The sequence below is a fragment of the Paramisgurnus dabryanus genome, chromosome 14, assembly GCF_030506205.2.
Source record: "Paramisgurnus dabryanus chromosome 14, PD_genome_1.1, whole genome shotgun sequence".
Classification (NCBI taxonomy): domain Eukaryota; kingdom Metazoa; phylum Chordata; class Actinopteri; order Cypriniformes; family Cobitidae; genus Paramisgurnus; species Paramisgurnus dabryanus.
Window position 1 is genome coordinate 16,401,709 of NC_133350.1, and position 23,783 is coordinate 16,425,491.

A 23,783-nucleotide genomic window follows, 5' to 3' on the forward strand; every position below is an offset into this window, starting at 1 on the left:
ATGATACGCTCACGTTCACAAAATACACATTAGACACTCCCTTTACAGTAAACTATGATTATGCATGAGATTATGTGAGAATCTGGCAAACACCGGCGTCTTTTTTATCATAAACCCTTCAGACGCGTCTGCAAGAGGCACTTATTTTATTTTGACAAAACACGTGATGCACAGGTTAACTCGACGCAAGAACACATATTTTGAAATAACGAACCACACACATGACGGCTACATACATGTGATGAACTTCGCATCGTGCGCCCTCGAAAAAAAAGTCACCAGCCGCCACTGCTCTCTAGTGTACATTATTTCTGATAACATGCTAAATAAATAACAAGCAAATGACCTTAATTTAAATATTAGCTAAAGCGTATCAACCACTAAGCTAACGTTACTGTGTAAAATGAATGTATACAATATAGCTAACTTACAGATCCGTAAATTCTTGCCTGGCTGCCAAATCCGCAAAGCACTGTCCTCACTGTCACCCCTCGTCTTTTGGAAACAGAAACTTTTTTATTTTCCACAAGGTATTTGTTTCAGAGGTCAGTTTGGTCACTAGCCAGATCGATAAACAAGCAAGCACAGACTATAGGCTTGTTCGACTTCATGCGGTGCAGCAAGAACCGACAGCCGGATGACTTCAAAGTACCGCGAGAATGATTCAAGAAATCATATTTCGTCTCACTCTCGCGATACTTTGACGTCATCTGGTTGTCGATTCATTCTTGCGGCGCCGCATGAAGTCGAACAAGCCCAAGAAGTTAACTTCGGGCGAGGTGCGTTACCGCCGATTACGCATGGGTCCAAACGTCTATAAAAAGTAACTTTGTATTGTTATCGCACAAGCAGAGAATGCTCAAGAAACCTACAAACTGCCAGATTTGACTTTTGAAAGCAACCCAGATAGCAATTTCCTTTGGACCGGATCCGCATGAAAGCCTTTAGATCCGTCTGTAGCGGACATACGGTATCTGACTGTGGGCCAGATCTGCACCTGATAAGATTTCAGCTCTGCTAGCAAAGCTGTTTTTTCATCGATTTACAGATTTGTTCCAGGTCCGGTTTCCGCAACTCAACCGGAAGTCAGGAGATGCGTTTAAAATACAAAACACTAATTTGGCCCAAACCTGTGATACGGATATGGGCAGAAGGAGCAGGTGGTAATTGAACAGAGAAGTCAACTAGCTGGCTGCTGTAGAATAAAAGTATTTTGTAATGGCACAAATTTAGAAACATGAGGGTGCACTATGTGCCCATGGCCACTTCATTTCTACACTAAATTTAAGCTAATTGGCTCAGTATATGTGCCAGTTAGACTTTTCAGTGCTGTTTTTCTACAGTCAGCAGATTTGGGCCAGATCCACTTACCACATCAGAACCAAAGCTTCCAGAAAGACAGTTCCCTGATGTGGCCCACATCTGTAATATTGACCCAAACCACCTCCAAACTTGTGTGTTCCACTCTGGTTTACTGAACAGAGCCGAACGCGCGAAGTGAGTGAGGTCCGTCCGTTTGAGAGACGTTATGCTGATCTGGCCCTCATCCGTACCACGGATTATAGCCAGAAACCGTTGGAATAGATCAAATGAAACTTTTGTGGGGGTGCCCATGCCATATTTCGTTATTAAATCCTGATTTGTTAAATCTTACAATGGAACACTTGCACGTAGCCTACACAAAAATGATAAATTCACTAACAAAGTAATAGGCTTGTCTCAAAATGGAAGATTTACCACATAACAAAATAATACATTAGCAACTGTCCACTATCCAAGTGCAATGGTCCAAGCTGTATTGCCATCCTGGGAAGAAAAAAAGTTGCGAACATCGTGGGAAAAAACGGCACTGGCGCACATAATGGATGGCAACATGGGTATGTATATTGATTTTTTAATACTATATTTCGTTGGCAATGGTGTGATTATGGTGAATATAGTGTTATGGGACTGCAAGTTTCTGCTTTAAGTTGTAATTTGCCCCAGGGGCGGTTCTAGACCCTTTTAAGTGGGGCTCCAGCCACCCTGCCGTCATCTTAGCCTTAGTCTTAATATTTCTACCAAACTAATAGGCTATATTTTTCTGAAGTTTTATTTATTTGTAAAAACAATTAATTCGAAGATAATTATTAAAAAAACGCAAAATGCAAGACATTTAGAAAAAAATTACGAGTTTATGAGGCATTTGATTAGCTTTGCTGTTCTGCGCATGCGTCGTAACCGTCAGTGGAGGAGAGCTCGAGCGCCTGTGCTTCAGGTCACACAGAGGGAGCAGTTGTTTCATAAAATATCCAGCGTGGAAGCTCAGAAGGTATTTTCGCTAATGTTTTAATTTGTTTGCTAACCTGTATGAGTGCAGTCATGTCTACAAAATATATAAGAATATTTGCCGTCTTAAATGAGATAATAATAGGTTGGTATCCCCCGTTTATAATTCAAAACTGCTTTGCATACTGAAGCCGTGCCGTTTAAAGTTTGCCGTTGTCATGACATTTTGCAATACTACAAGGTCTATATTTGTACCTTTTTCTAGTTAACAGTAATACCAGCTGTGAATAATATGATGCTAAGTTATCGAATGTGCAATTGAGAAATATGTCAAATGAGTTTAACCCACGAAATTAAACACACAAATAAGATAGACTATAAACAACATTCAGTGACTTGTTCGCTTTTATAGATGTATATATAACGTTTTTTAAATGCTGGAAAGGAGAGCAAACAGGTGGAGAAAGAGTTAGAGAGACTGAGGTCAGAGACAGGTAACGTTAGGAGATGATAAAGTGATTGTTGCAGTTTCATAGTCATGATAAATGTTATTATTATTAGCCCCTAAAATATACATCATTCCATTATTTACTTACCCTTATGTTGTTTTAAAACATAACAGCTTTTATTTTCCGATCAGAAACTAAAGGGGTCATGTATGATTTATTACAGTCATATTTAGAATCACTGCAGGTTGTTGTTAGTAAGTTTATGAATATGGTTATGCATGCTAGAAGCATGCATGATACATCTGGAAAGTAAAACTGATTTATAATGTATACCGAAAAGTACAGTCTGACTCGTATAAATATAAATTCTCATATAAATTGTTAGTATTCATTAAACTTTGAATATACATATAGTATACATGAACTTGAATTCAAGATACACAATAATAAATAATAGTAATAAATAACTTTTATACCTTTTATATCTGTTCAAGAGAATTTTTATTTATTTGTATTAGGTTAATAATAATAAGGGCTTGGAACTATATAGAAGAGTAATGTATATGTAGCCTACATGAATTTATTAATATAATAATACTGGTCCCAATTTGCAAAAAGGCATCATAATGCTCTCTTCACATAATCACTGAGGGCTAAGCCCCCATAAGAATGAAATCCTAGAACAGTTTGCCCCATCCCGCTATCAGCTATCGTGAAGTAATTACCAACCATTTCGTTCGAAAAATTCTAAAACAACGATGTTTTTAATACTTTAAAATAACATTTGATAAATGAACCTTTCTCTTGGAGGTTTCTTAAACAAAAGGCTGCATAGGAGGTCGCATTTGTAAACTGCATACGTCATAAAGACTGTCTTGTTACAGAATATTAACAATTATAAAGTTTTACACTATTATATTTAGTTAATAGTAGCTGTATTTAAATTTAGTTAATTGTTGTAATATGCTTATGACTTGCGAATGTAATGATTAATTAACTGAAATAAAGCAGGCTTGATGATGTACTGTATGCATCCTGCATATGCGACCTGCGGAGGATGCAGCTTTCTGTTTGAGTAATATCAGCATAAAGGTTTCTGGCTAAAGCTTTCACGGTGCAATGTGCATGCATTATATTCTGTCTTTTACTGCCTGTGCTGTTTTGTTTGGGTTTCCAAATGTTCGTCTGACACGCGTTGTGAATCAGGGTATCTTCCGTCCATTCCATATTCGTTTTAAAATTAAAAACCAAAAATGAAAAAACAAATCGAATTTTCATTTATCGTTTCCATTTATAAAATGAAAAAAGAAAAATAGAAATTTATACATTTTTCTAGTTACCCAGCAAACATTGGTCCGACGGCAACGTCGTGTCCCTGGCCAAAAATAGTCGCGGTATGACGGCATAAATTGGTGAAAATATGAAAAAAAAAAAAACATGTCATAAAAATGCATTCAGATACATTTGTACATGTCTATAGTTCTATGGGGTTACATGTATAATTGTTACTTTGACTTTTAGCTACGTGTACTTCAATATATACCCTGATGTGAATTGGATGCATGTCTTTTACAGGTGCATTTATAGTCCATCATGACATAAAAAATCCTCTGCATGCAACCACGAGGAGAGGGGGAATTTACTAAGGAGTTTTGTCTATATATTATATAAAATCTACTGTTGGGTAAGTACATTTTGTATTATTTGATTAACGTGGTTAAGTTTTACTTGTTTGACACAAATGAACCAAAATAAACATTGCCAGAATTGTCCACACTGAGTATGGCTAAAATTAGCTAATAGGCTAAAAGGTACTTTGAACTTACACATGTTATACCATAGTATAAAGTATATTTAATGATAGAGTCAAAGTTATTACTTTAGCTTATATATGTAGCCTTTGAGAATTTCTTTCAGAAATTAAAACATCTGAAAGAGAAAAGTTATTTGGCATGATGGAATGATTTGATTGCCTACACATTGCACATGTAAAATGTTAAATACTGTTCTGTATTAAAAGCTCAGCATAAGTGTTTGATTAACTTCCTTTGCTTTTGTTTTGTACAAAGGAAGAGCAGAACCTAATCCAAATAAAAATAAACAAGCTGTAAAAAGCCAGGTAAATGCCTCAGTTTTATACACTTAAACACATAGGAGTTGGTATTTGTGGGGTTAATATCAGTTAGGGCTGTCACTTTTTATTCGATATTCGAATATGCATTCGAACATGACGTGAAATATCCGTATTCGAACTATAAATAAACCATCCGGTTTTTTAAATGCCATGTGTAGCGCATTTTTTACAGTAACACCTCGTAACAGTAAGAATGCTGAGAGTGAGACCGACGACGGCAACTGTGCGCAAGAGAGGGAAAATGGGACCAACATGAACCTAATGTGCATGTCAAGATAGAATTATAGTTTGTATATAAAATGACATATTGTTTATAGTGTTAAATATTATAGCAGTATAAAAAGCTTGTGTTAATACGTTCGCATTATGAAATAAGCATGTATGAAGATAATTTCATAATTTTTACAATGCAATGTAAACTTTATATTAAACAACAACAGCATTTGTCTTGTAAACGGATTTGAAATGATCACGTGCTGACTGTCGCGCGTCACATTGACGACAAGTGAGATTTGCTTAAATCAGCGGTAAGTTTAATTTCATTTCAAGTATCAAAGGGTTTGTGCTCTCTATCATTGAAAACGGGCAAGCAAACAGCACGCGCAGGGTTAATGTACTTGTGAATGACGGCTCACAAACGCGCGGGATGGGCTTTGTATGTGTGCTTGTTGTCAGTGACAGTTCTGGTCACAAACACGCTCTAGCGCGGGATATGTGTGCTTGTCAATGACGGGCATTAAATCCGCGGAATTCCGCGGAGTTTTCTGCCGAAATCTGGGGGCGCGAATTCCGTTTGCGTCTGCCTATATACTCCTGCTGCTATTTAAGTTGTCACGTTATTGTTTGTAACTGTTCTGAATCATTTTTTTATATATATAAGTTTGTTATTCATAAGTTGATAACCTGCTGTTTCAAACATTAAGTAAAAAAGTAATCCAGACAACCCTGTTTATGACTGTCACTGTTAATAATTTTGTGATTGAATCTCCATTACGGTGGGTTTTTGATGCGCATGGGGGGGGGCGGAGCCTAGATATTCGAATATATTCGGATACATTGCTTGATATTCGAAATCCGTTCGAATTTGATTTTTCTCAAAAGTGACAGCCCTAATATCAGTAATTACAATTTCATTTTGTTTACAGTTGAAGGTGGTCAACACAAACCAAATGAAGATGTTGCACATTCCACAAACAATAAAAAAGAAGGTATGGCAAACTGTAGATATGGTTTAAACAGTCAGTCTACATATTTGTTAATGTTCTAATGTGTCATATCTTCTTGTTTGTGCTAAAGATCAAGTTTTGTGTCCAACACACTTGGATGAGACGTGCCCGACCCCTGACTTTGTCTACCCTACATTAAGTTGTAAGTTTTTGACTGCTTTGCTTTACTTTGAAAAAGAATCATGCTTTCAAAAAGGACTTTTATATATTTCGATATGAAACTCAAAAATTTATATAAATTGTTTTGGTGTATTTTGTTTACACAGGTGATGGCACACTTCATGACAGTAAACATCGGTATCAAGATGATGTGATTGATCTATACCCTAGAATAAGCTGTGACACTATGAGACGTACGTGCTACTGATGCTTTTTGTTATTTTTTTGGTGCATTCCCACACTATACAAACACGTTGCTTGGCTCCAAAGTGCATACACTTTTGACTTTATAATGTCATTCTCATTTATAGGTAAACATTTATTCCATCAGGGTTTTGCCTGAATGTCAACATAATATCCCAAAACTTTGATATAAAAAGTGATTTATTTTAATATTTTACACTACTATGTTTTTTTAAATACATTGTGCGTGTGTATGTTTATTGTACTTAATGAAATTACATGCAAGGTGTAATTTGTTTTGCAGGGTGACATAATGCACAGCCATCTTCCAGACAACCGAAACAGGCAGAGTATTGTTTTCTTGTGTATTGTCATACACCTAAAGAGGATTTTTTGTAATTGTACAGTTATGGCGTTATTCATTCATTGATGTGTCCTTTCTTACCTTAAATAACTTGTCATTTTTCACTCCTTTTGTTTTTAATGTCTATATAGTATTGTCTACAATACCAAATTCTGGATTGACGCCCCAGTACCAGAAGGCACTCCAATCCCAGAGAGCATCCCATTGTATGTGAGAACTTTACAGTCACATCTTATTTTAAGCAGATTCTACTAGGGATGCACAATATATCGCATGTGATTGTCATTGCACATCTTGTCAGTGAAACTGGTTCCATGATCGCGATCACCTGCTTTCAGATGGAGCGGCATTTACTACACAAAGCCTTAGTTCACTGACAATTGGGGCAATTTCGCATTAATTATCGGGGACGCATCTCCTGCAATACATGCGATATGGACCAGCTTGTCAGTTAACCTCAGCTTTGTGTAGTAAATGCTGCTCCATCTGAAAGCAGGTGATGGCAATTTACTACTAATCAAGGAACCGGCTTCAATGACGAGATGCGCATGATATCGCATGCGATTTATCATGCATCGCTGGAAACTACATTAGTGACAACACAGCTTAGAGTATAAACATGTACATTTCTCTGAATTTCAGTTAATAGTTACAAATACAGAGCTTATAATGTCTGTCATTGCTCAACCACAAAGACCTAAAGTACAGCCATCTGATTTCATAACTAATGCAGTATTACACTGTGAAGTGATTTACTGTTAATATTTTACACTACCATATAATTAACTATATTTGTACAGGTGAGGTAACACAACGAAAAAATAACAGGATGGAGACTACCTGATTCTTCACCTATGGCCTTAGCTTCAAATGCAAGAAGTAAGAAATGCTATATGACGTGTATTTTGCATTATGAATGCATTATGAATGCATTATGAATACATCAAAGATGTTGATAACAAGTTGATCTGTGTAAGTTGTGATATAAAGAATATATATATATATTTACATCTATCTTTCTATAACATTATTTCAATTGTTTTCACATTTAGGTCCAGCAACTTTCTGAGCTGGTGGATATTCTATCAGAGACTGCATGAACAACGTTATGAACAGGTATGTGTTTCCCTTGAATTGTGTAATCCTGCATAATATTGCAGGAATATTGATTACAACCATAATTAACCCAGCAATTTATATTACTTAAATTCAGGATTTAATCTGTCACACATCACTTGTTCAGAACTATTAAAGTTCGTAGTGGCTCAAACAGTCAGCCATACTGAAAACAAGAAATCAAATCATAATTTCAGTGTAAGCCAGTGGTGTCAAACTCAGTTCCTGGAGGGCCGGTGTCCCTGCAGAGTTTAGATCCAGCCCTAATCAAAAACACCTGATGCGTTTAATCAAGGTCTTCAGGATTACTAGAAACTTCCAAACAGGTGTGTTGGAGTTGGTTGGAGCTAAACTGTGTAGGACACCGGCCCTCCAGGAACTGAGTTTGACACCCCTGGTGTAAGCCATTACTTGTCACCAAAACCTATTGATGAGGATATTGTTTATAGCACATGTTACATGGTAGATGAGTAGTTGTGAGTATGTTTGAACATTGCATGCAATTGCTATGTTGCACATTACTGTTAATTGTAATTTATTGACCATTAAGGTAATTTGTCTAAGGTGAAGTAATCTTACATTTCTTTCACAGAATGATGTCTAATTGTCTTATGGCAAAGTTCAATATGAGGGGTGGTGGACATCTGGAAAATAAGTCTTTTAAAGGCACACCTTTGTATTATGTTATTCAAGGTAATTTGGGGAATATGTTGATCTAAAAAAAACTCTTGTTCTTGTATATTGATGTAATTTTTATTACTATGATTTATGTATTTAGGGGACATCACAGCTCACCTGTCTTTATCAGAAATATCCTGTTCATTTTTTGACAGTTACACACCTAGTTTAGGGTCTTTCTCAAGGGCACCACAGTGGGATTGAAGAGCAAGGGTACAAATGCTGTTGGTCTCACAACTGATCTAACACTTATTTAAAGCATAACATCTTTTATACAATAATTTATATATATATATATGAAGAGTTTCATTGCAAAACGAGATAACTCCGTTTTTAACATTTTTGTCAAAACATGTTTATTATTCTGTTATCATGTTATTATCTTGTTATATGGTGCTACCTAGCTGTATTTTTTAAGTTATGAAGGTTTAAATCAAAACAAACCAACTGCAGTTGAACAACCAAAAAACAAGATTTCTGAAAAATTATATATATATAATTTTAGCTGTAGACCATAAAGATTTTGAAAGTAAGTGCATGTCATTTACCTCAAATGTTTAATTGTATTTATTTTAAAAAGAAACATATTCTTCTCTTCCCTCAGATGCTGTGAGGAGGTGGAGCCCAAAAGCCACGGACTCGGAAATCGATGCAGCTATGGCAGACCACCTCAAGCACGCTCCAGGAAGAGAGCTAGGGGTTGTGAATACAAAAAATAAGCCAAACAGATGTAATGTGTTAGAGATAGTTCACACAAAAATGAAAATTGTTATAATTTTCTTACCCACGTGTTTCAAACCTGTATACATTTCTATTTTTGCTGAACACAAAGATTGAATAATGTTTGTAACCAAGCATTTCTCACAACCCATTAACTGTCATAATCATTTTTTTTACAATTGTAGTAATGGGTTGTGAGATCTGCTTTTTAAAAACATTCTTTCAAATATCTTTGTGTTCCGCAGAACATAGAAAGATATACAGGTTTGAAACATGAGAGGGAGTAAATGACTAAATATTCATTTTTGGGTGAACTATCCCTTTATATAATAAAGTATTTTGAAATTGTTATTATAGTTAAAAAAATAAAAGTCTTAAATCAGAACATGCTTCTTTTTTGCTCATGTCCACAAATAATGTGTTCTTTAATGTGTTTAATGCCTAAAGACCTACACCAAGCGACAAGTGCTATGGTTGTTAGCTTATATACATTCTGAAAATTTCATGTGTACTTTATGTGAATGGAGGCCTATGATTATTGCTTCTGACTGTAGGGTAATTAAATATAAGGTAGCCTAAACACATGAAAGACTAAACATCACATAGGCCATAAATCCCAAAAATAAGGCATAGCTGGCATTGATCTGGTACGCGGATCTGTGCCGCATCTCTATGCGGGACTGGGCCAGCTCTGTTCCATTTCCAGTTCAGATTCGTGAAACTGATCCTGACCACTTCTTGGCCGATGTGCGTTTGGACACTGGACCGTGTTAGTTAAACGGATCTGATGCGGATGGAACGGTATGTGTGGGCCAGCTCCACCCCAGTGTTGTTTTACTGTTTTGGTACGAGAGTGGGCCAGGGCTGACCCATCTCTGGTGCAGAGCCATGAAACAAATCCTGATCACTTTTGGCCCGTTGTGCATTTGGACACTGGACCATGTCCGTGAGATGGATCCGGGGTGGATCGCATGGTAGGTGTGGGCCAGAACCACCCCAGTGTGGTTTTGCTATCTGGGAATTTAACAGATTTGTAAATTATTATCGTTTCTCCACAAAGACCTAACGTTACCGTCGAATTGTCCTTCTCATTGACAGAAGAACCTTTTCAGACTGTGGGTTATTCCAGATCATATTTCTCCGTCAAACTTTTCGTAGCTGTTCTCCGTGACTTCTGTCTTTGTTTGAAACAATGCATTGCACATTACTTACAACTTATCTTTACGTAGGCCTTGAAATCAGACGACGTCACGCTAATATTAATATTTGCCGCGAAATCGCACTCAACAGTTCACTCTATGCTGTACGGTATTTATTATTTTAAGCTTACCGTTGTGAATTGGTAAGCCGGTAATAATGAGACCTTTTTAAAAACTGAACTTGAATGTATTTAACAAAAATACGGATTGCAGAATATTAAATAAATTAATCTACATCATTAAAATATGTACATTAATTTGTCAATGCAACAACACCCAGAACAAACAATACGTCTGAAAGCTTGTGTATTACAATGTAGTTACACCACTAGTGTAATTATATACCTCCATCTAGTGGACAATACTAGGACATTTTCAATTTTATTGCTTATCTAACATATCCATTTAAATTGTTAACTAGTTCTACATTTAATTTGTCATATTCTATGACCAACATTGTGAATATGGTTAGCACTGAAAAATCACATCTTCCCAATAGTAACAACTATTTTATTTATGATGTTTCTCAGCTTCATTGGCTCATACAGCCAACACAAGAGATGCTTAATTCTGTCCATTCATCCTTTTCTGTTGTATTCTTGGCTGACAAAAGTTTTTAATATTTACTGTAGATAACCATTTCAAGTACAATACAGCATAATTCATTGAAACCGAGAAGTTGTACACTGAGAAAATAAATAGTTATATCAAAGAGTAAACTTTGATGAAATATAGTCTGCGCGTAAGGGTTTGGCAAAGAGCAATCAATTAAAAACTCAGCTATATATATAAGATCTTGGTAAAGCCTATGAGAATGTTAACATTAAGGCAAACAGTCAGTACACAGGCATGTATTAAACTCTTCTGCAAGCACACAATGGAATCAATGCATTCACACGCACACAAACATCCACTTTATACAGCCAATTGATTTGGGCTCAACTCAAACAACCTTGCATAACTTAGTTTTCAAACATGACACGTGTCATCAGCATCATCAAATACACAACAGTCAATCATACAAAAAAAAAAAATGGGGAGAAGTGGATCAAAACACCGGTCTGATTTACAAGAGGTTTCCTTTGACTTAAATAGGGTGACCCATGGGCCAATGACAAGGCTGAAAATAACAAGGCATACAGCAGACGAACACAGAAACAAGTCTGCCCCTCCTTATTCTCTCATCACAGTCATTCGTGCATGCTGTGTGGATAAATGAGAGTCATACAGGTCCTCATTTTAAACTTCAGTGTCTCAGGTGAGTTCATGGAATAGGAAAAAGCCTTTTTAAAGGTTTCTCATTGGTACTGTCTATAGTCCCCAAACGAAGAAGCAGGCATTGGAGCAGGTTCTTCTGCAAACTGTGGACCTATAGAAAAGGTGACAATACATTTTTGTTTTAATTAACAAAATATTGGTTGGTTACCTAATTAACCAATCACATATTACAATTAATCAAACACTCTGATCAATCACCAATGGACATCTTGGTACACTTACCAGTTGGGAATTGTGATGAGGCGAACCTTGTGAGGAGAATTCCAGCGCCTTCTATTAATGCAAGCAGTATACCTCCCATTGCTGCCGAGCCAACCATAGCCACTGGCCCATCTGTAATGAGAGATGATGAACACCAATTTAATACAAATCAGGGTGTCCTTCCTTTAAAAGGACTCATTTATAAAAACATATAAAGTCTTCCTTATCAGAGTACAAATATACAGTGTATGCAGGGTTCCCACACTTTAGTAAACTTCAAATTCAAGGACTTTCCATGTCCACTACCCTCAAATTCAAGGACTAAATGGGGTACAAATTTCAAGTGAGAGCAAGGTTACATTGTGTTACCTTTTGATACATTGTTACAGATCCCTTTCAAGGGGCTTAACGACAAAGACAGGGTGACGCGGGAGAAAGGAACTATAGTAGTCAACATTTGAAGTGGATCAAAAACATTCACCAAATTTGTCCTAAAACAAGAACGGGTATTGGATATTGGTTTTAAGAAAACTTTTAGAAAAGGTTTTGATCCACTTCAAATGTTGACTAGTGTATATCCCTATCTGAAATATTGCCAAAGACGGTGTTACAGGGACGCAGGAAGTATGGCAAGGAAGATGCAGCGTCTCGTTCCCTTCTCAGGAAACAAAAGTTACATATACGCAACCAGAGACGTTTTCATGTGTCAAACACAACTTTGCAAAAAAGCATTTTGTTATGAATCAAAATTCCCATACAGAAGATATAAGTATTTAAAGCTACACTGTGTACTTTTTTGAGTTAATTCTTAGCAAAAAAAAGTGTAGAATCTGCTATTTAAAATACATACGGTCAAGTCGCTCGACTGGCTGAATCCATGTTGTGCCTCCATCTTTGAAATACAGTGGCCGACGAGGGACATTCCTGAAATTCAAGCTCCGCCTTTCGCGCTTTCAGACTACACTCTCGCTGGCCGCTAGCTGAAACCTCCCGGGGTTGCATGTGTAGGCGGTATACGTCATCAAGACAGTATTATTTCAGAATATTAACAATTATAAAGCTGACAATTATTCTTAGTTAACTGTAAATTGATGTAATATGCTTATGACTTGCGAATTTAATGCTCAGTTAATTTAAATAAACCAGGCTTTATGACGTATGTAGCCCGCATATGCGACCTGTGTACACTGAATCCTTCGGATTCAACAACAGCTGCACACCGTGATCATCCTGCGATCTAATGCTTTAATTTGAGGCAGATTTGAAAGCCTGTTGAAGACCTATTTTCGAGGACATTAAAACACGTCGCCAAGGAAGCGAAAAGGGGATTTAAAACGACAACGCGATAGGAAAAACAACAAGACCAAAGTCAATATTGGAGTAATGTTAGTTTCCAAGATGGGGCTCAAGGGACACCGAAGTTGCCTACTTTCTATCTTCTCCACAGGTAATTCAGCATATTCGTTTACATCTATACATCCTTGTTGTAAACTTGAAGTTTTATAGTTCCTTGGCTAACTATAGAATGGTTATGCATAACACTTGTTAGTGTAAACACGCATGTGGTTTAATGTGTTCGAACAGTCACACGCCGTCTCTCCGCCCATTTATGTAATCTGAGGTACTGAGATAAATGTTTTTCATCTTTTCTGACCTCTAGCACAAACACACGGTGACAGCCCTATTTTTAGACTTTCATTGATAAAACTAACGCCGCTGATCTGCGCATCTTTCGTTTCATTTTACAGGCGTGTGAAAGTTGAGCGATCTTATTTCAGCAATATCAGAGAAAGCTCTTACATATACACGGACACGTAACATGTTTACTTAAACATAAGCATTGGACTCTGACATAATATTAGTTTGCGTCCATTTAAACCCGTCATTACTCCCGCTCATGATTAAATCTAGTCCACAGACCATCCCCTCAGTAATCTGGAGAGAAGCGGTCGAAAATGGACAAAAAGAGACGGATTTAAACACCAAGTGTAAACGTGATTCGCGTCGATGAAAAAGGAGTGTCTAAGCTACGTTTATGGTTGCTTTTTGTATGTGATTTTAAGCGGACAAATCATGAAAATCAGACTTTTTCCATGTTTAACATAAATCTGTGTGCTTTGACAGATCACAGGCAAAGGACATTGCAAATTGTTCATTTTTTTTATTGCTTTTGCTTTGTAGCTACTGGAAGCCATGTTAACTAGGGGGCTAGAAAGGAATATTCAGTTGGTTGTCATATAGAATTTCACCGCTAGATGGGAGTAGATCCTACACAGTGAAGCTTTAAAGCTAACAGTTTAGCACGTGTGCTTAAAAAGTCTAGAATTTGTATGATATTATCCTACACTACACAGGGAATAATATTGATTTTCTTTACAGAAAACTTCTTGCATAAAATAGATTCAAGCACTTTTAATGACCTGTCTCCATGTATGTATATTTTCAAAAAATTCCCAGAGCCTTGAAATTTTCCCTTCAGATTCACAAACTTTCAAGGACCCGTGGGAACTCTGTGTATGGGATAACATCATTAAACAAACATTTTTGGGATTTGACTTACTTCTTGCTGCTAAAATGGCTCCTGTCATTGCTCCACTTGTGATTGAGTTCCAGGGGTCTTCTTTCCCTCTCACCTTCACCAGTCCACAGTCGATCATGGAGAAGAGTCCACCCCACACAGCAAAGCTCCCTAGCCACGGACAAAGTATTTAATTTATATTCAAGGATTTAAAATAATGCGCCAGATCAATAAGTCTAGCGAGGATAGTGACTGATACCTGATACAAAACCATGATATAAATAATATCACATAAAACATATCACAAACAAGAGATATCCACAGAAATTGTAACATGAAAAAAACAACAACTTAAAGTTCACTTAAAGAGGACATATCATGAAATCTGACTTTTCCATGTTTAATTGCTATAATTGGGTCCCTAGTGCTCGTATCAACCTAAAAAATATGAAAAATAACCACCCAGTATCTTAGTTTTTGTAAACCATTCTCTGCAAGCATGTGAAAAAATAGGTCATAGAAATTTGGCTTCCCTTGTGATGTCAGAAGGGGATAATACCATTCCTTAATCTGCACCATCCAACCACCACACTGCAATTTAGTGCAAAGATCAGCTCATTTTCATTTAAAAGCACATTTTGCTCACACCTAAAAGTGGCAATATTAATAAATTATCTAACTATATGGTATTTTGAGCTACAACTTCACATACGCACTCTGGGGACACCAAAGATTTATTTTACATCTTAAAGTCTTGTTAAAATGTCCTCTTTAAATAGTCAATATCTCAGTCTATCACCAACACAGACAATAATGTATTAAACATGTGTGCCCCAGTCTGTTAAAACCCTTTAAAGTCATTTTCTGCATAAAATCATTTACATTATGTGAAAATATAACTTTGATTGACTGAGTAATGTCAAGGATTAAAATCAATGTAAAAACAAAGAGTAAAATCAAACTTTAAAGATCCTTATCTCATAATTAGATTATAAGACTTTAGCCTAGATTTCAAAGACACAGGCTGACACACCCAAACACATTCATCAAATTAGATTACAATGAAAAGAGTTTTTTTTTCATGCATAATGCAATCCTATCCCTACCCAACATCTAATCAATTTTGGCATGCCTATAACAAATGTTTAACTTGAACTTTACCTCCTAGTTGTGGAGCCCTGGTCCTTATAGCAGTCAAACTACCCTTCAGTCTGTGATTTACCCCCTGAAAAGATTTACAAATGTCATTATGCACACCAGCATCATTTTATGGGGCCGATAAAGCAAAGCAGGCCATTAAAATAAAAGGAACTTAAAAATGCACAAAAACAATCTGCAGGCTGGAGAATTACTTACAGCAGGAGAGTTTCGAAAACCTTTGACTGCCTGAAAGATCCCTCCACCGATGGCTCCCATGGTGAAAGCCCCACCACAGTCATCCACTATCCTCCAGGGGCTGAGGAAAAACAGTACAGGACACTCAATAATACACTACTGTTGAACTACATCTACTGTGGTTGTACCATAGTACAGTAAAAAAAAATAACATGGAAACACACTCCCATGGGGGATCACTGAATGGTTAACAAATTCAAATAACATGATGTTGAGAGAGAATTGCATGGTACTTCAAAAAATAACATGAAAAAATACAGTAGCTACTAGATACTATTATAAACCTTACTACAGTAATACTAAAGTGTACCACAGTTTATACATTTTCTACAAGTTGATTTTATTGAATACTGTATATATAGTATTAGTAAAAGATTTCCCAAACTGGAGAACCCCTGGTGGTTCGCGAGGAAATTGCAGAGGGTTCGTGAGTTGATGAAAAGCAATTTATTATTTAAAAAATAATACATTATTAATGTTAATAAATATTTCATAATCTAAATAAAACACTTACTAAAAATATATATATAATATATATAAATGGAAAAACTCATGGAAAATGGACAGATGTGTTTTATGTACTAGTAAAATAAAATAGGTCTAATAACAGGTAACAATATGTAAAAGTTTACTGCCTTTACTGATAAAAACTTTAAAATGATGAAAGATGAAAAATAAATGTTTTTAAAGTTAGTTAAACATGTAAAAGTGCTATTCAAAGTGCTATTTTACCACAGTTTTACAAGTATTATAATGCATAACAGTAACGTACTGTTGCATGTGATTTGGCATATGGTAAATAAACGTATACCATGGTAACGTTAAATATTTAAAATAATCAAGACGAATAAGTTGTTTTACACATTTCCAGTGTTTGTTTGTTCACGTCTGCTGGTCAGGTAATCTAAAGAGCTTCCTAAACAGAGCTTAATTTTATATTTGTGGAATTATTTTACACAGTTTAAAGCATTTAAGCGAAATATAGTAATAATAAGCTCACATTTTTTTCTAATATTAATAAAAACATTTAATCTATTACAGATGCCGGCAGAGCAAGGTCATGTGCTCTACTGACAGGCAGCATGAAGCCTTCAACTGAAGGACGATGAGCTAGTTTGCGAGCATACATCGAACCGACAATAACACAATATTTCGTGCCTCAAACGATTTTTACAGTATACATTTTAAGAGACATTGTGTTCGTTCTGCAGACTGATAAAGATAGTATTCAAAATGTTAAAATAACAAGTTGAATCAGGTTGTCGGCTTACCACGGCTCCCTCGCGTACTCCTCCATTTTCTTCTTATCCAATTCTTGCTGACGTAATTAGACACGTGCTGTTGCGGCGGATGACTTTGGACTGTTCGACTTCTTGCAGCGCTGCGCAAACATATGACATCAAAGTGCCGCGAGAGGGAGTCGAGAACACACGTTTCGAATTGCTCTCGCGGTACTTTGATATCATAGCGCGATCGGTTTGCCCAGCGCCTTTAGAAGTAGAACACGCCTATCAGTTTTCTTCGTGTGCTCTTTTAGCTTTTGTATGTCTATCGCTGCCTCTAGTGGCAGTACTTTATGAATGCACTTGTGTGTAAAATATATAACACAACTTCGTGAAATTTTGCATCTTGACCTCCCCGAGCCTCATACTGGAAAACATCTGTTCATACGAAATCATATTTATGTCTCAGCTCTCTTATAACCAAAGTGATTAGGCATAATCTCTCTGTTTCCTTTTTTTATCCTACATTCATTGGTCTTAGTCCGAAAGGCTGTTGGCTAAGTTCCCATTATTAGGAGGGGAAAGGAATGAGATGCTGCCGGGCCTACATTGAGAAATTACCAAATATAGACATTTCATGAGTACAGAGGGCAATCAGAATATAAACTAGCTTGCTGTGGTTTCAATCAACAGACTTCAAATCCATTTCAAAAGTCATTGAAAAGAATATACAACAGACCTTTGAGTAACTGACCCGAGTTTCACATGGTGCTTTTGGTTTACAAGTAATCCAAACATCTGCCACTTCTCAAATGAGCACAAATAAAACTTTTAAGGACCATAATACTTATAATCCTCACTGATTACAATGAATTTACAGATCCAGTGCAGATGAATACTTGACTTTATATGCTTTGCTTTATTTTTCTTAAACCTTCTTTTATAGGTTTTATGTATAATTTTTTATTCAAGTTACAAAATGAGCTAATGAGCAGAGAATTAGGCCACATGAATACAATGATGTGTAAGAGCAATGGCTTTTTACGGCTTAAGGGACTCTTTGTTGGTCTGGAAGCATTATCAGGATCTGCTTGTTATACCACGTGAAGACCAATTCACTATGATTCAAATTCATTCATTCACTGCATGGTTCAGAACTTGCATGCAGTCTGTTTTAAGGATCATCTGTTTATAATGCAAAATTTAATGGCAATGTAATTATTAAAATAATCAAATAGTCAGATAACAGAAAATAAGAAATAAATAATAAAATAATGCCTGTTATTTCGTTGGATTACAAGACTTTAGAATAATCTTACATAGTTTGTCTTGATCTAAGACAGAACCAAAATCTGTGATGTAGTTAAATGACCTGAGAGCAAAAGTGTTTTTGTTGGACCATTCTAATCTTTATCAGACAAATGGATAATGATACTTATTTTCATTCAGCAGAACTTTCTGATGAAACTTTCCACATCTGTGCTCTTTAAGAAGCTGAGATCATTTTTGTACAAGCATGAAGATACATTGAATTCTTTAACAAGCATGTGAGGAACAATAAACATTTTGTGCAGAGATTCACCAGTAAAATAACACTCTTTAACACTGTCTAAAAAGTATAAATGGATGGTAGAAATTAGAAATTATACTTGACAGTGATTCACATATATATGCTAGACTGTATGGCTTACATGAAAATGTTGAAAATGTTCAAAAGAAAACTTAAAATAAATATGTTAAAGTATGCTTATGCAATTACATAGACATAGATCGGAAGTTCATGCATCATCGCAATTTTTCCTAAACACTTATTTTCCAAACATTTCACTCAGTCATACCCAGTGTTGGGGAAAGTTACTTTTGCATTGCTTTTTCAGGCCTTGCAGGTTTTTTTTATGACTGAAAACTTCTGCATTTAGAAATTGCATATTTCATCACAAAAATGTCGAGCTCTGGCCTGCCATCTCAGTTTCTGACTTAAACTCTTTCCACACAAGCGTGTATGCATAGAGTGCATAATGTGACCATGTTTATTTTAATTCAGTACATTAATTTTTTTTAATCGAATTAATTAAACTAAAATGTAACTTGTATTACTTTTTTTTTTAAAAGTAACTAAAACATTAATGTGTACATTTAAAAAGTAATGCGTTACTTTACTCGTTACTTCAGAAAGGTAATATTATTTCATAATGCAAGTTACTTGTAAGGCATTACCCCCAACACTGGTCATCCCATTTAAAATATAATTTGTAGAATCTATACTGAAAAAATAACTTTATGTATACATTTTAAAGACTTACAATTAAAATTCCTCTTTTATGCTATTATCAATGAGAGTTTTCGTTTGAAACATCCCCAAAATGATACAATAAATTCCAGGTAATTGTTACTTCTTTCATTATTCAATACACTTAAATTCTACTGCAGAAACAAACCACACAAGCATCTTCTCATACACACATATGCTTTACCACACATACACACTCACCCATCAATCATTTGAAATGACTCACTTAGTGCAAATGACAAGCAAGGCATCAATTCTGCAGTCCCATAGACCATTTCAGCCTCTGAGCACCCATGACTGCATCATGCTTTACTCTTTTCTATAGTCCAGTGTATTTCATACAAAGACTCCTGGGCAGAAGCTGTGCATTGAATGATATACAAGTCCTTGCCTGTCTTTCAAACCACTGGGCAGAAATAAGACTCTGTATGGAAGATTCTGAGTGGTGATCTTCTCAAGGTCCGTGAGATGTCTGTCCTTTCATTTTCATACATTTTTACCACTTATTGCAAAAGCTTTGGTACTGCAACCTGTAAAAACATTAGATAAAGTGCTTACAAACATTATAGACAATATGGGAAACTTACAGAATACTTGTGGTTTTAACTTCTTATATAATATTGATAAACACAGATGTGACACGTATTTACATTATTAGACTTTAGGGATAAAATGAAACAGCTGGTTACCTTTTTGAGCTTTTTGATATTAGTCGTCCTAATAGAAGCTAGAAGTTGGTCCCTTGAGTTTTGAGCTCCACCTTTTCCACCAGTTTTATCTTCAAACTTCCTCTGTGAAACCGGTGTTAGGGAGTTCTTCAGGAAGTCTCCATCCATCATTGGAGGCGGAGGTGGTGGGCCTCCAGGTGGTGGTGGTGGGGGTGGTGGTCCACCACCAGGTCCACCGCCTCCTCTTTTATGTGCCAACTTCGGTGACGGAGCGGGTGAGGGTATGGGAGATGGTAGAGGAGATGGTTTGGGAGAGGCTTTGGGGGAGCCTTTACCAAAGCCAGTTTTTGGAACTTCCAATGTATCCTTCTTGTCTCCAGCTTGTCCTTGAGCCTGTTTTTGTTCCTTCAGCCTTTTTTGCCGTTGCCGGTCCATATTGCGACTGAGAATATTGGTCATGGTCATCCGAGGACCGGCCAACTCAAAGTGATAGCCCAGCTTCAGAAGAGTCGTGTTCTCTTTCAAGATTTTGGTCATCTCCATCTCTGATTTTCCTCCACAGATGTGTCGCTGGTTGTGGAAGCGTAGTTCAGTAAGTGTGGAGTTGTGCTGAAGGGCATGGATCAGGGCCATGATGCCTTTGCTAGTTAAAAAATTGGAGTCTAGATTAATGCTAGTAATGCTTTTGTTATTGCGTAAGGTCTCTGCGATAGCATAAGCCACGTGGTCATCAGCACGGCAGTTAGCCAAAGAAAACGATTTGATGTGTGTGTTGTTCTTCAAGGCTTCTGCAAACTGAATAAGCGTTTTGGCTTTTATGACCTCAGAATTATTTACGTTGAGTTCAATCATCTCCGAATCGTTACTTCGAACTCTCTCCAAATCTTCATCAAACATACTCGCTGACTCATCTTCCTCTTCTTCTTCTTTAGTCTTCGATACATGGTTTTCAATTTTGTTTTTCTCATAAACCTCCTTTTTTTCATTTTGTTCCACAACATTCCCTCTTCCCTTATCTGTCAAGGTTGTATAATGCGTTTGCATCTTTTCAGGCTCTTTTTCTTTATCATCTGGTCCTTTATCTTCCACTTTCTCCCTTCCATTAGACATTTGATTTTCTTCTTTGTCCTTTTCTTCCTCAACAACCTGACTTTGGTTTTCCTCTAACCTCGAACTAGGTAATTTTGTTTTGATCTCATCTCTTTTCCTCTCTTCCCTTCTCTCCTTTTCCTTCACCTCCTTATCTCGTATCCTAGATATCATCTCCTTTGTTCTACTGTCTGTAGATTCCCTTTTCCGAATGTCTTCTTTCCAACTTTTCTCTTTACTATCATCTTTTTTCTCTTGAAGCTTGGATATTAATTCTTTAGTTTTGCTGCTGCTACTTTCCCTCATCTCTCTTCTCTCCTTGAATTTAGTTCCATTGTTTTGTTCTTTCTCTCTTTCCCTCTCCATTTCCTCATCCTTCTTGAAAAGGGAACACGGGCCAGCTTTGTCGCCTTTGGTCTCCTCTGTGACTCTACTGTTCCTGTCTTCCATCCTACCGTCTTTTTTCGGAAAAGAAGAGGGGCTGGTAATGCTGGATTGTCTCTGAAAACCTCCATCTTTGCTATTAGACCTTGATAAGGTCTTCTCCTGGCTGAGGCCCATTTTACGGATGTACTCCTGTTTACGGCTTTCCTTCTTCGGTTCTCCCTGAGGATGAAACAGTACATAATGGAAGTTATGGATAACTCAACCATTTTTAGGGTCACATACAAGACAAATTCTAGGAGTTGAGGCCTATCAACAAAACGTTGAACTGTCAGAACTGTCAGTACCATTTTGACCCAGATGGCTGCACAAAAAGTGTATGCGGTGCATGCGTATTAAATGTTTACATTACGCATTCAACATTCAGTTGTTTCGCAGTGAACATGTAAACTTACACAGTGCCTGAGTGTTTGATTTGTGAGCCAAACTATTTCTCAGTGGAAAGCTCCAGGCTTGGCAGTCTTGTCCTTAAAAGGAAGTGAGCAAAGGAGCGACCAACCAAGCAATTCCAACATTTAGAAGCAGCAGAGATTTAAACATCTGAAGATAATCTATTATATAAATCTTTTCTGCTCCTGTTTTTAAATAGAAACATCTACAAACTCCAGAAAGACACAAAAGCTTTTGTCTTTAAATAATTAAATACACTCTGAAAGTTGGATGGAAGTAACAATTCTACTGCTCCTTTCAATGTATAAGCAATTTGTAAAAGCTATATATATATAAAAAGATAGCTTTTACTCAGGACAAGATGCAAAGACAAGCAAAAATGATACATAAATCCACAGTTCATACCCTGGACCTAAGATGGCACGTCTTGTTTTTTAAATTTATTTATTTGTGCCTTATCTTTAATTTGAATATACTGACTTTATTGTTGACTTTAAAAGGGATGTTAAAAGTCAGAGATTCAGATAAAAGTAAATGTTTTAATCTTTCTTCATACCTCTGTGGATAGATTCCTCTGAAAGCTTTTTCTAAAACCATCTGCCCTGCTGCCCGACTGAGAGTCCTTTATAACCGCTGCAGTTTCTTTGGCATCCGTTTGGTCCACAATGATTATTTCACTTGGATCTGGATCTGGCACCACTGAAACTTCCTTCTCCAGCTCCTCCATTTCTTCAGGTGACAGGTTTGACAGTAAATTGTCGAGGTCTGGGTCCTCGCTCACCTGTCGACCGGTTTTAGTGAGCCCTCTCACCTTCCTCCTGGACATGGCTGGGCTGAAGTAAGGATCCTTAAATTGGATAAATAAAAAAATTTATCAAATTTGCTACAGATATCCTTTACTTCTTTTAGTTTTTAAAGAAATCCATCAATTGACAGAGATAGCAGTTTAGAAAGGGAAAGAGAAATGAATCAAATCGAAGCCCCGCTAGATGTAAACGACCCTGTTGTTTGGAGACACTACGGACCATCAGTGCAAGTTTGTGGTGCTTGGACATTCCTTGAAATCCATTGCGAGCTCATGACCATATTTAGATGGGGGTACATAGTCCTTTAAAGGCAATAGGGAAGGCCATGGTTTACTAAAACACCAAAGCATCCAAGAAACAAACTGTTACTTCCTATTTGTCACCAAGAAAATCAGCCTTCTTGTAGCAGACTATTTTTATCACAGTATGTAAAAATTGTTTACAGTTAAAAAAAGATTTAATGTTTAAATTAAAAAAGTAACTGTGCATGCTACCTTAAGATTTAATTCAGAGTTAATTCGACATAAAAATATTAGTTGACAACTTTTTTGTTGAATTAACTCAACATTTTAAGGCAGCACAAACACTTACTTTTTAAAAGTTAAAACAACAAATCTTTTTTACAGTGTAGAGGAAAAATGGTACAAAAACGGTCCCAAGCTGTCAATGGGGCAGTGCCCTTTTAAGAAGGTCCATTTAAAGATATTTGGTACCAATACACTGTAAAAAGTGAAAAGTTGTATCCATTTAAAAAAATGACTTTAATTGGTAACACTTAAAAAAGTTTTTTCCCAACTTAAATGTTTAAGTAAAAACTTATTTAAGTGATTTTTTTGTTAGGTGTTACCAATTAAAAGCACATTTTTTTTAAAGTTGATCAACTTTTCCCTTTTTAAAATGTATGTACCTTTCAGGTACTAATATGAACTCTCTAGTTGCAAAGGTGTCATTTTTGAAGGGGAACCGCCCCAGTGGCAGCTTAGGA

General features: G+C 36.5%; 2 protein-coding genes and 2 long non-coding RNA genes across 6 annotated transcripts; 2 read left to right on the forward strand and 2 right to left on the reverse strand.

Annotated features, from left to right (window-relative positions):
• The first annotated feature begins 907 nt into the window (after positions 1-907).
• Positions 908-6,764, forward strand: LOC135718917 (uncharacterized). Of its 3 annotated transcripts, XR_010520931.2 has the most exons (7): positions 908-1,877; positions 4,293-4,401; positions 4,787-4,836; positions 5,997-6,059; positions 6,148-6,219; positions 6,344-6,430; positions 6,724-6,764. It is a non-coding gene; the product is annotated as an uncharacterized lncRNA (long non-coding RNA). The 3 variants fall into 3 exon arrangements; XR_012335073.1 differs by lacking the exon at positions 6,724-6,764 and having other exon boundaries at positions 6,344-6,716; XR_010520932.2 differs by lacking the exons at positions 908-1,877; positions 6,724-6,764 and adding an exon at positions 2,084-2,311 and having other exon boundaries at positions 6,344-6,716.
• A 69-nt stretch (positions 6,765-6,833) lies between these two features.
• Positions 6,834-9,387, forward strand: LOC141280712 (uncharacterized). Its single transcript, XR_012335000.1, has 5 exons — positions 6,834-6,989; positions 7,584-7,662; positions 7,836-7,899; positions 8,492-8,592; positions 9,182-9,387. It is a non-coding gene; the product is annotated as an uncharacterized lncRNA (long non-coding RNA).
• A 1,605-nt stretch (positions 9,388-10,992) lies between these two features.
• On the reverse strand, positions 10,993-17,258 carry timm17a (translocase of inner mitochondrial membrane 17 homolog A (yeast)). The gene is made up of 6 exons (XM_065241287.2): positions 17,160-17,258; positions 15,850-15,949; positions 15,655-15,718; positions 14,536-14,664; positions 11,997-12,107; positions 10,993-11,865 (listed from the first exon to the last, which is right to left on the reverse strand). Exons 1-6 carry the CDS (start codon positions 17,183-17,185, stop codon positions 11,795-11,797), a joined length of 501 nt encoding a protein of 166 aa, XP_065097359.1. The 5' UTR covers positions 17,186-17,258; the 3' UTR covers positions 10,993-11,794.
• Positions 17,259-18,102: 844 nt separating this feature from the next.
• Positions 18,103-23,750, reverse strand: lmod1b (leiomodin 1b (smooth muscle)). Its single transcript, XM_065241288.2, has 3 exons — positions 22,549-23,750; positions 20,091-21,764; positions 18,103-19,931 (listed from the first exon to the last, which is right to left on the reverse strand). The coding sequence occupies exons 1-3, from the start codon at positions 22,816-22,818 to the stop codon at positions 19,905-19,907; spliced, it is 1,971 nt and encodes a 656-aa protein (XP_065097360.1). The 5' UTR covers positions 22,819-23,750; the 3' UTR covers positions 18,103-19,904.
• Between the last annotated feature and the right edge of the window lie 33 nt (positions 23,751-23,783).

What these genes read in the sequence shown, in the direction of transcription:
- timm17a (XM_065241287.2), bottom strand. Translation starts at nt 17,185, where the DNA reads ATGGAGGAGTACGCGAGGGAGCCGTG. An exon ending in GAGTACGCGAGGGAGCCGTG is followed by an intron (nt 15,950 to 17,159) that starts GTAAGCCGACAA and finishes GTTTTTCCTCAG; the next exon opens with CCCCTGGAGGATAGTGGATG. An exon ending in GTTTTCGAAACTCTCCTGCT is followed by an intron (nt 15,719 to 15,849) that starts GTAAGTAATTCT and finishes AAATCTTTTCAG; the next exon opens with GGGGTAAATCACAGACTGAA.
- lmod1b (XM_065241288.2), bottom strand. Translation starts at nt 22,818, where the DNA reads ATGTCCAGGAGGAAGGTGAGAGGGCTCACTAAAACCGGTCGACAGGTG. An exon ending in AGAGGAATCTATCCACAGAG is followed by an intron (nt 21,765 to 22,548) that starts GTATGAAGAAAG and finishes TTTCATCCTCAG; the next exon opens with GGAGAACCGAAGAAGGAAAG. An exon ending in ATATCAAAAAGCTCAAAAAG is followed by an intron (nt 19,932 to 20,090) that starts GTAACCAGCTGT and finishes ATGTTTTTACAG; the next exon opens with GTTGCAGTACCAAAGCTTTT.